Below are 12,210 nucleotides of genomic sequence, written 5' to 3'. Positions count from 1 at the left end.
TAAGTGCTGCTAACAATTATCTATGGTAATATAAAAAGACAGATTAGGAGTTTGGTTTTGGGCCGAGACTATCCATTTAAAATAGTCACAGCTAGCATAAAGGGGGCATCCATTAATTACATGTGCCATTTTTCGATCAGATTAGAGTCCTCCCCTTTTAGGTGAGATTCACAGAGATTTACCTCGACCCTAGTATGATGCTAAAAATATTTCAAACTTTTATTATTTCAAAAAATCATGAACCGGTCAGGTAAACATTTCTAACAATGTTTACTCAATCCATGGAGACTCGTGTATTTTTTGAAATAATTGGTCACATATCATCTGGGATTTGTGGTGGTACTGGATGATAGTCACGAGCAATGTTTACGTTTTCTTAGTCTACTCAGTCCAAACTTTCATTCACAACGCACAGCAGCTCTTTGGCAAGACCCATGACTACGCACGCATTGGTTGAATCCTGGTTCATCGTTGAATCATTCTCTATATTACTGTCCAACTGAATGATTTTGATAGCTATGAGATTCATTTTAGCTAGCAAAATAATTTTATATCTGTAATATTTTTCATTTGTTGAAGTTGACGGGAGATTTTCGATTACCCTCCCTTCGGTTTAAATGAGATTTATTGAAATTCCATTGACCCCCTCCCCCAATTCTGAGCTCACGTAATTAATGAATGCCCCCAAATTGCTATTTATGTAGATGAAAGTGTGTTAGCAAGAGTGCTCATAGTTGAAGTTGTTTTTAAAAGCACACCATTTAATATTTTGTGAGCTTACGGTAACTCTGAACAATAGACAAAAATCAATTATTGATTCTAACATTATAATGGACAGATTTCAGTGTAGCAAATTGGAATTAGATAGCATCGAATTCATAAAGTCCTGAAATGGATTATTAGGAAGAATTCGAGTGAGTCAATATTCAATTTTCTGATATAGATTCTAAAGAAAGTGTCGAAATATAATTAGTTCTACCCATTTGAATGAGATTTATCCTCATTTTTATCACGGATTTTTCTGGAGAAAGAAGAATTTTTGAAAAAACCGATTATGATCCTTAAAAATAATTATCGGTGAAGTTTTTCTTTTATTCCTCAAGTTTGCGAAGTTGATGGAAAAAGATTAGACTTCCCTATTTTAACAATGAGTGCTACCGGAAATTTGGGAATGCCTATCTCCCAAAAACATAAAAGAAATGCATAATCTGCCCTTTTTATTTTACTATAGTAGTACTTGGCGTCAGTTATCATGAAGATTTTTCAGTTTTATTGAATTCAATTTATTTGTTTCTATCATTATTCCACTGAGTACTATTAACATTACAATCAAAATATTCACAACTAGATTTCAATGTATTGACATACCGTCAGAAATTGTATCCATAAAATGGGGCTATTGAGAAAGTTTAAACTTTTGTGAGTGCTTTATATAAACGGTACATTAAGTCTAACAAAACTCCATTAAAAGTTTTGACGACAACGCAAAAGCTATTCGTAGATAATTCCATTGCAAGCACTTTATAGAAGAGATTAAAATTTTGATCCGATATTTTTTATAAATTTAGAATATTTAGATACATATCATGAACAGATTATGATAAACGGTTTTGTAGCTGATATATAGGATGAAATATTTTGAAAAATAAACCGTATAAGGACGACAAACATTTACTGAAACAATTAAACTTCAGTTAAATCAGAGTGACTATTAAAACTGTATATTATTAAAAGGGTGCTATTTGGGTTTTGAGATAGACAAATAAAAACAAATATTTTCAACTGGATATGGTTTTATTGTTTCTCAAAATATTTCCCTTTTCAGCAAAGGATCCATAAATTGGCTGTTCTAAACGTTTTTGTTTGAACTGATGTGTGAGATCTCGCATTGTCGTGATTGAGAATGATTCGTCATCTGTGATTGGTTTCCCTGATTTTTTCCAACACGTCTTTTGAAGCACCACCGCGATTGAATATCTTGCTCAACATTAATTTTTCCTTGCACAATAACCACTTTTGGACAACCAGCGAAGCACGGTTGCATCATCACCAAAAGTGGCCGAATTTAATTCCATTTCTTGACCAAAATGAATGTTTCAAGTATCTGGAAACAACTCAGATAACATAACACGTTCACCATATGTCATATCTCAATGTTTTAATTTTATCTTTCAATATAACAAAGTGTAGTTCAATAGTATGGTTCGGTGTTGAAAATAACCTTTAGAGCAGTATGAAAGTTCTTTAATATGTCTCAATCATATACCAATACTATAAATATCATGAAAACACTTTTAATTCTTAACGGACGGAAATAGCTATTTATAAGTGTTAGAAGTAATAATTATCTCCAACAAAAAGATCATCAAGTTTTTTGTGCGATTCACGCTTTCTATTAAAAGTTCTTGCTGGCGTTTAATATTCATCTAGCATATTGGGGAATAGGAATGATGAGCCGTGTACTTTTGTAGATATTGAAGAGATTGAAGAAAGCCGAGAAAATCGGGTCAGCAGCTTGATATTGCATATTCTAATATTTTCAAGTGGTGTGGGGTGGAAAACATTAGAGGAAGCTTTGGTATATCTAGTTTTTGACATATTTAGAAGAGAATTCAGTATAAAACTGTTCAGCTTTGGGTAGTAAATGTTCACGAGTTTATAAATAATGCATTAGATTGAAACTTTTTGATCGTAAAATTTGCTATTATTCGTTGGATGATTTGAAGAGTTTTGAAATTTGATAATGAATTAAATTAATAAATATATAACTGTTAATTGCAATACTTAAACGGAGATAAGTCGTTTTCTGTATAACTGGAAAGTATATTAACTATTATACTGTATTACGTTCCTCTATTAAAAATTGATGTTTTTCTTCGAAATCTTTCTGTTTCTGCCCACAGTCGTGAGCTCTTTGGAATGTCTCATTACCCTTTGTTATTGTTACCTTCTATATTTTTCGGTCTTCAGCCTGGTGTAACTATATGTAAAGATATGATTCTGTGACTGGATTTGATCAAACCTTTCTATATTGTAATCTCGTCTTCTAGCTACGTGTCCAAAATATTTCATCAGTCTCTTTCCAGTTTAGACTTATTACTTCTCTTCGTAATCTGGGTAATTCTAAACAATCTCCTGTAGCAATACTTTCCAATTGAATCAGTATAATTACACTCCTTAGCTTCAAGTGTCCACCATTCTGAGTCGTATGAGAAGATTTGGAAGACCAAATTTTGGATCAGATTCATCTGATTGTCTCCCTATTTTAGTAGGTCTCAGCATTTCACTCTTATTCACAATTATCTTCATTTTCGTATCCAGCCATGTTGGTAATAAATGACTTAAGATACGTGAAGACGTTTACTTTTTGAAATCGCCCAGCAGATAGGTCCTGCCCACTACATTAGACTTATTCACTATCATTGGTTGGTTTTCTGTTGATTGTTAGACTAAACTTTTCACTCTCTTGACCAATTCTGTTGGAGAACCGCCATTTTCTCTTCCGTTACAGCTAATATGGTGGTGTCATGAGCATATTATAAGTTGCTTATTGGATCATCACCAACAATAATTTTATCCTCCCATTCATCTAGAGAGTTTTTCATTACAGCTTCACCTTGGATACTAAACTGTGTGGGTTATAAAACACATCCTTATTTCATACCTTATTGTGGGTGGAAGTCTACTAATTAAATCTTCTATTTTGACTACAACGGTCCAAGTAAACTAAAAATTAAGTGATCTGGACCGTCCATTTTTCTGATTAGTTTCCATAACCTATTTCAGTTGTATTTCTGAAATACTTAAACTATAAATGCAATTCGAGCACGACTGGAATAAATACGTTTGGGAGAATAGTATACTAGTTATTAAATTTACCAGACCCAAACAAATATACTAATTACTGTTATTTTTGTCTGGCGAACTCAGGAGCCAATATACCGGAAATAAAAATAATAATATTCATTTTGATGAATATATTTTGATGAAAATACTACGCTATTAACAGCTACGTTTTGTTTTCAGACGTTACACTATAGTTAGGATAAACTGGATTAATAATCAACATTAGTATGCCAGAATCGTAAAGTTTCATTTTTCCTAATATAATTTTTCAATAGGTCCATAATTGTCATCATATTAGGGTAAATAGTTTCTGTGTATGACTCTGACAACACCCATATTCTCGTTACAAGATCTATGTGCGAGTTCAGAAAATATATTTTCAATATGTTGTTATAAGCCCTTATGATGTCAACATTTGTTTGGATTCATGGTTTTTCAGAATGTTTCCTACAATTGAAACAAAAAAAAATCGAATCTCAAATTTTCACCTCAATCTCTAGACCTATAAATACTCAATCTTCAATTTTAGCGATATACATAGACAGAAACTTATTTTTCTTTATTATTCTTTATTGACCCAAGTTTAATGTACAAATCATTTGAAAATTTAACAATAATTTGAAAGTAAAAAAGTAGTTAAATAGTATCCAATACTATGCCCAATGCGATTTTTGGATAGAAGCTCCAGTAGATTTGTTTTCAATTTCTTCAAAATTACTACCACGCGCTACTGCCATGAAGGCAATAAACTCGATGGGTCAATGAAGGATAGTCAATTATTTGGTAAATGCTTAAAATTATCAATTGGAATAATAGTCTTCATTGGATAGGAAAACATGTGAATATGACGTTCATAGTGACTATTAACGTTAACGTTCTACTGGAAGAGAGTCCATTGCATAATATATCACATTTATATTTGGATGAAGCTAGATAGTTGATAAGATCGTAAAGTACTAATCGAATAATCAATTTGGCATTTTAGAAGTATATGGAACTAGATCTTCCTTACGTTCTTCATAATTTTTCCAACATCCTTAAAAATTTGTTTCCGTATAGGGTAGCTTAAATAGTTCCAAACTAATTCAATGAGGCACTGTTTGTGTGAAAGGATATATACTTGTTTATATTATTGTGTTCTTTGATTATCGTGAAAATCCTTTCATATTTGGGGGATAGAAATAGCAATCAACTCAACGATCCTTTGGTACCATATTATCGATGGTATATTCTAGATCGATTTGTAAGTTTTGTACGACAAAAGATGTTTGGCCATCTCACAGATCAAACTGTTGAATACCTCAATTTTTTACTATTTGGTGTGTATGAATCCCAGCTATAGTAAAAACTGTTAGATGAACTGTTATAAATGCGAGATATCTTTCTAAATGTAGCAAAAATAGATCCTTAAGCTTATACGTAAATTCAAACATATTAGTACATGTTTCTCACCGGAAAAACTTATTTTCACAAGCCATAGTAAATCCAATACTGAAGAAAATGTTATCCTCAAGCTCACAGTTAACACCACGTTTTATTTGTTGACTGACGACTTACTAAATTCAATAGTTTATACCTTTATTTATCAATTATTATATTCAATCGTGAATATAAAATTTATTAACAGTCTGATATGATTTTTTCATATTGGAAAACTAGTTTTTGAAAAATTGTTGATACTTTAGGAAGTTGATCCGTGAGTAAACGCTCCTTACTCCAACTTCCTTCACTCAGCTAAGTAATTAATTCTGCTTACTTCCCATAATGAACTTCTTCATGAAATGCATTCAATGATATAGAAATTCAAAGATCCAAAAATTTCCTTTTTTAGTAATATTCAGTTTAAAAGGTTGCATTGTGTCACCTCTCCCATCCAACATTTATATAGAAGAAATATGTAGAAAAGCATTGGCAGAACTATCAGATAGCATCAAAACCAACGGACAAGCAATAAACAACATTAGATGTGCCGACGACACAAGAAACATAGTAAATAACAATGAAGAGCAACAAAATATTATGCAAAAATATATCATATATCAAAAATAAAATATATGATTATTGGCTAAAGTCAACATCCTCCAATACGTCTACCTATTAACGGTCAATGATCCTGGAGGCAGCACATCACCAACATGGAAGTTATGCAGAGACTAGGGAAAGATAAGGAAGTCTTCTTCACAGTGAAAAAACGGAAACTGGAGAATACTAAGACATGACAAATGCCATCTTTTGCAGTTGACTGTCCAAGACAAAGTAGATAGTAAGAGGACACCAGAATGAAGACGGCATTCATGGTTGCACATCCTACGTCAGTGGTTTGAAGTGTAATCTGTTGATCTGTTTAGAAACGCAGAAAACAAGATAATATTAACATTGTTAATAGCCATCGTTCGCAACTGATGAGGCAATGAACGAAGAAGAAGTATTCTATTATATTCACCATCATGTTTATCATATATTACCAAATCACAAATAAGTGAGAACAGAGAAATTGATCAGAATCGTTTCTATTTCTATTGGCCCCTCAATATATCACCTTTTTATAGGTTTATACAGGAAAAATTTTTCTCTTTTCCTCTATCTATAATTTCATGGTATGTTATTTCATTCCTTTTCAATTTCCTATGAATCAAAGTTATATTTTCAAAACAATTTAATTTCATGTTTTTTATCTGAGTTCTTTTATAATTTTATAGCTATCAGAGTTGTAAAATTCAGATATATTCCGATTCACGACAATCAAAATGTTTTTTCATTAAGCGACCCCACTATTATGAATGGATGTCCAAAATGTTGCTTTTATCATTGGGCATTTTATTAGTTCTAGGGTTAAATCGAGGGGATTACTGAGCCGCTTTCTGTGACTTTCGTGGCGTTTTATCTTTAGCTAGGTTTCAGTACATACTACGTGACTAAAAGTGTAGTTTATGGACTAAAGCGAAAAAGTATTTTTTTGTACTTGTGTACAGATTAGAAATATATAGCTAAATGAATAGCGAGATTTATATCAATGAATAGTAACCTATAACTCACAAAAGAAGCACTTATAAGGGTTGGTAGTTCAATTAATCATACCATAAAAAAACTTGCACGACAAAAGTATAAATTTACTTTGAACAAATTGCAACAATCAACATTGCCTAAGGAACTAGATTGACAATGGTTTTTAACCCACAAGTATTTATTATTAAATGCACTCAAGTATTTTGGAAAAATTCATCATTCCAAAGCGGCCCAAAAAACTAGTTTCTTTTATAAATTACGTTTATGCATTGAGATTGTCAAAAATAAAATAAACATATAGATTTAAGAGTGGTTTTTATGATGGATGAGTCAATACGGCTCCGAGAACGATTTTATTTTTATAGTTAACCCTATTGACAATCATAAAAAAATTTCCATTTCAAACTGGAGTATAATAAAATGGATATCGTGGCCGAGTATTACAAGGGTTGCCTAAAAAGTTTTTAAACTAACAAAGAAAGAAGATAATTCATAATCTCAGGATGCTGTAGCTCTTCCAAACCTTTCAAATAATAGCTGCCGTGTTTCTTCCTAAAATAGGCGTGTACATATGCGATGAAAAAAAGTGAAACTTTAAGGCTAGAAAACAAAAAAAAAGTCGACGAAAAAGTTTTCCAGTTAATAATTTTTGGTTAGTTTATTATAATGTTTTCTCAAAGAAATGTAAAAAGTTAAGATTCAAATATCCTAACATGCTTTGTAGTAATTTAGTTAGCTCAAGCTTTATGAATCTTTTGATTTTTTTGATAATAAAGCATTTCTCTCTCTCTCTCTGTCTACAACAGAGTTGCGGAATGATGTACAATATTGCAAATTCATAAAAACAAGGAAAGAACAATATCAACCTTTAAGTCGTCCTTAAAAAAACAATAACTACAGAACTTTTGGGAAACTATAATCCGGGTTCAGATAGATCAACTATCAGCTGATTGCGGATCCTAAAGCAGGACGAGATCTAGACACAATTTCCGAACGTCGCAATCATTTTTATTTCTTTGTGTTTGTTAATTTATTTGGTTGGTATAGAATATTAATATATATTATATATATTATATAATATATAATATATATTATATAATATATATTAATTGATATATATATATATATATATATATATATATATATATATATATATTAATTGATATCGACCAGTTATTAACGATTTATAGTATAAGTATAAAAACCCCAAGCCATAATAGTAGTAGTAATTGCCCTTTAGGGCTATAAATTATATAACATTTCATGTTCGAAAAACCACGGACAAATGAAATAAACCGCTGCCTCATAGGATCTACCCACCTGTCTACCAAAGTAGAAAGGCTCATAACAATGACTCAGTTAACTCAATCAGTCTCCGAACATTTAGATTATGATCAGGTTAACCCGATCATTGTTTCCGAACATTTATTACAGCATCAGAAATTAGCGTTGCTAATAAAAACGAACCTCGTACTCCCTTAAAATCTATACCAAAGACTACGTAAAAATCTTGAACGAAGGGTTAGTGAGTATATCTGAAGAAATAATGATTCGCCAAAACATTTACTCCTCTTCTACAATTCAATAATGGCGATTAACTCTAAAGGCAATAATCTGAACCATTTAGAAAACAAGAAGAATTTATTTCTAGGACATAGTAGATTCATCTAGAAAATTATTCCATGACGAATGTGTATATGATATCAAAGCAAAACGAGTCTACCTCTTGAGACTATTGAAAAATGGTTTGGAAACACAATTATCCAACAGTAAAATTCTGATCTTACATATTGGAGGTGTATCAGTTTTTTGTATCTAATCGTTTTCTAAATCCGTAGGAATACCAAGAAACAGAAAAATTGATTCTTATCTTTACGTGGGGCCAATATATAATTGCTCATAGAGAAAGCTGCGATGCAAAACAAGTAAACAGGAAAATAGAATTTCTCTCCATAACATGGATAATATTAAAATGATTGGTACAAAAATACTAACTATCATTCAAATGATATATTATCAGCAAAATTCTTGCAAGAACAACATACAAAGACTGGGTTTTTATCTGGAATTTCACTCAATGAAAAAAATTGGTAAAAATTATTGACTCAACTGATAATGTTACTTTCAACCTAGATGTGGATTCAACAAAATACAAAGAACATGTCAATGATTATATCGTATCCTGGGGATCGACGAATTTCTTTGAATTCGCAGTATTTTAATGTATACCTGGAAAAAAGGATTCCTGTTTTTGGTCACTTCTTTGTAGGATCCTGAGATGTGCTATAAAATTGGCTTCAAAGTTTTGGATGACATATTTTGGTTCTTTATCTGATATATGAATTCAAACCATGCAGGATACAATGGCAGAACTAGCTCCAGGAATATTACAAATACAACAGGAAAAAGGTATATCACCTTCAGATGAGAAACAATTGTTTGGACGCGGATGAGGAGCATGGTATCAAAATAATGACCACGATTTGCCAGAATTGCCTAGTCTCAACATCAATTATATCTACGACTCAAGACTTGGGGGACGTACAAAGTACGGTTGAATCCAGACTATGCTCAAGGTACAATACACGGAAATCTGAACAAGTTTGTGTTTCCAGAGCGAAGATATGAAGCTGGGTAAGTAGGGGCTAAGATTTGCTTCATATTCAATCAGGCACGCCATCATGATGACAGACATAATGAAAATATTGCATGCGTAAATTGGAAACAGTTGACATTATTATTATTATTATTATTATTATTATTATTATTATTATTATTATTATTATTATATATAGAATCATTTTTTGTGTTGTGTAGAATAATTTCATTCACTTTTCAATTTTGTTAGGCATATATTTCTGATTGAATAATAATATATATCATAATCTATTTGAAGTGCATTTTTTAATCGCCCTGCATTCGGTACTTAACGGATATATTTGGAATTATCTATTAAAATGATCAGAAAACAACGAACGAGTTTTAACTTGATGTTGCTTTATGATAATTTTTTATTTGATTTCTTAGATCTGTAATAAGAAGTCTGAATTAATAACTCCTCATTTTTATTTGTTTAAAAATAATAAGTGGATGTACAAAATAATAAAAGAGGTTTGTTAATTTCAATGATGATGATAAAAACATTGATTATCGAAGAGTCTTTTTGGGCTACTAGAAGCGGGCTCAACACATAAGGATGCTGGAAATTGACTGAATGTTTCCCAAAGTGTCGAGGATGCTTAATCGGTTCTGTAACCTTTACTGAAAGACAAAGATCTACAGGAACAACCGCCATTGATGGTCGTTACCTGTCACCTTTAAGAACAGTAACACTAGACACCTGCGCATAGGCAAAAAAAAATGTGCAATGGATGCATGATGGATGGCGAAACTCGATTCTCGCAGATGATTCGTGTTATGTATTGTTTCCAGACATTTTGATGGTTGTGATTATTTAATTGTATTGGATAACAAAAAGCCAAAGGACATCGAAAATATGCGATTAAAAACGATACATGAGATTGAAAAATTTCTTTTATAGCTTTGGCAGAAATTGTACAAAACACTAGCTGTTGTTCAAACATTAGTTTTTATGGAATTCCGTGATTAATTTCTTTGCTTTGTGACTCTACATTTTATAATCATTCTTAGCATTAAACAGTTAATAATTACATAGCATTGTAGAAAATACCTATCATTCAATTTTTTATTCCAGATTCTAAAAGAACCTTTCATCAATATCATGAATTTTTGAATATTATTGTAGACCACTAAGTTTATCAATTCACGCGATATTATTGAATATTTTACGATTTTTAAAAAAATAAGTCCATTAAAAGTTGGTGAAAATTTAATATAAATTTCCACCCTTATATAAAAAGATTGACTTATTTATATTTTCAAAATACACCATATCGTTATCAAGTAAGAATTATGCAAGAAAAAAATATTACGATTAATATCAAAAGAAAAAGACTAACCTTTATGCATTCCTGTGTACTTATCCTTCAAGACGGTGAATTCATATATTTTTCCGAACTCCTCAAACATAGGTCTCAAATCGTCTTCCTCTAAATGTCGAGGTATTTGTCCTACAAACAGTTTTATAACATCCCTATTTCCCCCACTTTGACTTTTCGCTGTCGCGTACATTTTAGGAGAAGTAGGAATCAACATATCGTTAATAGATAACACTCGTTACCCGATTTCGTTCCGTTTGCTCCGAACTCCCCTACACGGCTATTAATAAAATGTCCAACTCACCCCGACTTACGCACAATTATCGATTTTCTTACGGGTGACGCAACCCTAGCCGTGTTTTTCCCCTTTTTAAGAACTTGACGAGAAAAAAGCTTTCTTAGCATTGACGTAAAGTGATCTCGAGTACTACGGTAAATGTTTATTTCACTTTGTATTATTACAAATAAAAAAATTTCGATATTACCATCAATAACACAAATATTTTATCACACTTCCAAGAGTTATTCACTTTTTGTAAACACGACGTCAACTAAAAAATCTTAGTCATCAAAAATATATTTTTTGTACTGAAGTTTAAACCAATATTCTATCTAGTCTCTTGAAAGTAATCTTTCGTGAACCTGTGGAATGGTTTGCAGTCTGCAACAAAAAAATATAAATAAATAGATGAACAAAAAAAACCATGCTATTAGAATGTGTTATAAGACGATTTTAAAATAATAGATTTTGCTACCATAAAAACATTTATAGAATGAACGGCTGACCCGGCAAACGTTGTTTTGTCATGTAAATATCTAGAAAATATTTCAATAAAAATAACTGATTTACTGTAAGTGTGTAGGGATGTACTTATAATCGAAAGCGTTGTAGACATTGTAAGTATGATTCATTTCTGTTAATAAAGTATTTTTTATTAAAGTAATATTTCAAATTAACATTCTTGATTGCTATCTAAACATCTAAAATAATTATTCATATTTTCAATGTTAATTATGCGAGAACATGTTACATATAATTGTCCAATAACCACTTCAGAATGAGTTGAATATTCACAGGCTCATACTGGAATGCTAATCGAAGAAATAAATCTGATGTAAATGCTCGATGAACTTGTTGGTCAATTCCTCTACATATGTTGATCAGAATAAATGTTTTTTCGGTTATTATAAATTGTGAATAAATAATTACCGCACTGGAAATTAATGACAAATTTACGATGAGAAGAAAATTAACATGAGAGTTGCACAGAAAAATCAAAATGATACGTATAACAGTCACTGCTACGATCGATAGATAAATAAAACAAAAAAAAATGACCGAAAATTGTATATTATGTAATACAGGAGACCTGTTTCATTCTAATCCTTACTCGACTGA

The 12,210-nt window shown here is 31.3% G+C and overlaps 1 protein-coding gene across 1 annotated transcript; it reads right to left on the bottom strand.

Moving 5' to 3' along the window:
• Positions 1-385: 385 nt before the first annotated feature.
• Positions 386-11,028, bottom strand: LOC130452497 (CUGBP Elav-like family member 3). The gene is made up of 2 exons (XM_056791851.1): positions 10,833-11,028; positions 386-534 (listed from the first exon to the last, which is right to left on the bottom strand). Exons 1-2 carry the CDS (start codon positions 11,026-11,028, stop codon positions 386-388), a joined length of 345 nt encoding a protein of 114 aa, XP_056647829.1.
• Between the last annotated feature and the right edge of the window lie 1,182 nt (positions 11,029-12,210).

The sequence above is a fragment of the Diorhabda sublineata genome, chromosome 1, assembly GCF_026230105.1.
Source record: "Diorhabda sublineata isolate icDioSubl1.1 chromosome 1, icDioSubl1.1, whole genome shotgun sequence".
Classification (NCBI taxonomy): domain Eukaryota; kingdom Metazoa; phylum Arthropoda; class Insecta; order Coleoptera; family Chrysomelidae; genus Diorhabda; species Diorhabda sublineata.
Note: the sequence above shows the minus strand (reverse complement) of the source record. Positions and strands in the feature narration are given on the sequence as shown.

Bases quoted from the DNA above. Each gene is read 5' to 3' on its own strand.
- LOC130452497 (XM_056791851.1), bottom strand. From the start codon at position 11,028: ATGTTGATTCCTACTTCTCCTAAAATGTACGCGACAGCGAAAAGTCAA. The intron at 535-10,832 runs GTTAGTCTTTTT...TTATTTTGCTAG, and splicing joins GTACACAGGAATGCATAAAG to CTAAAATGAATCTCATAGCT.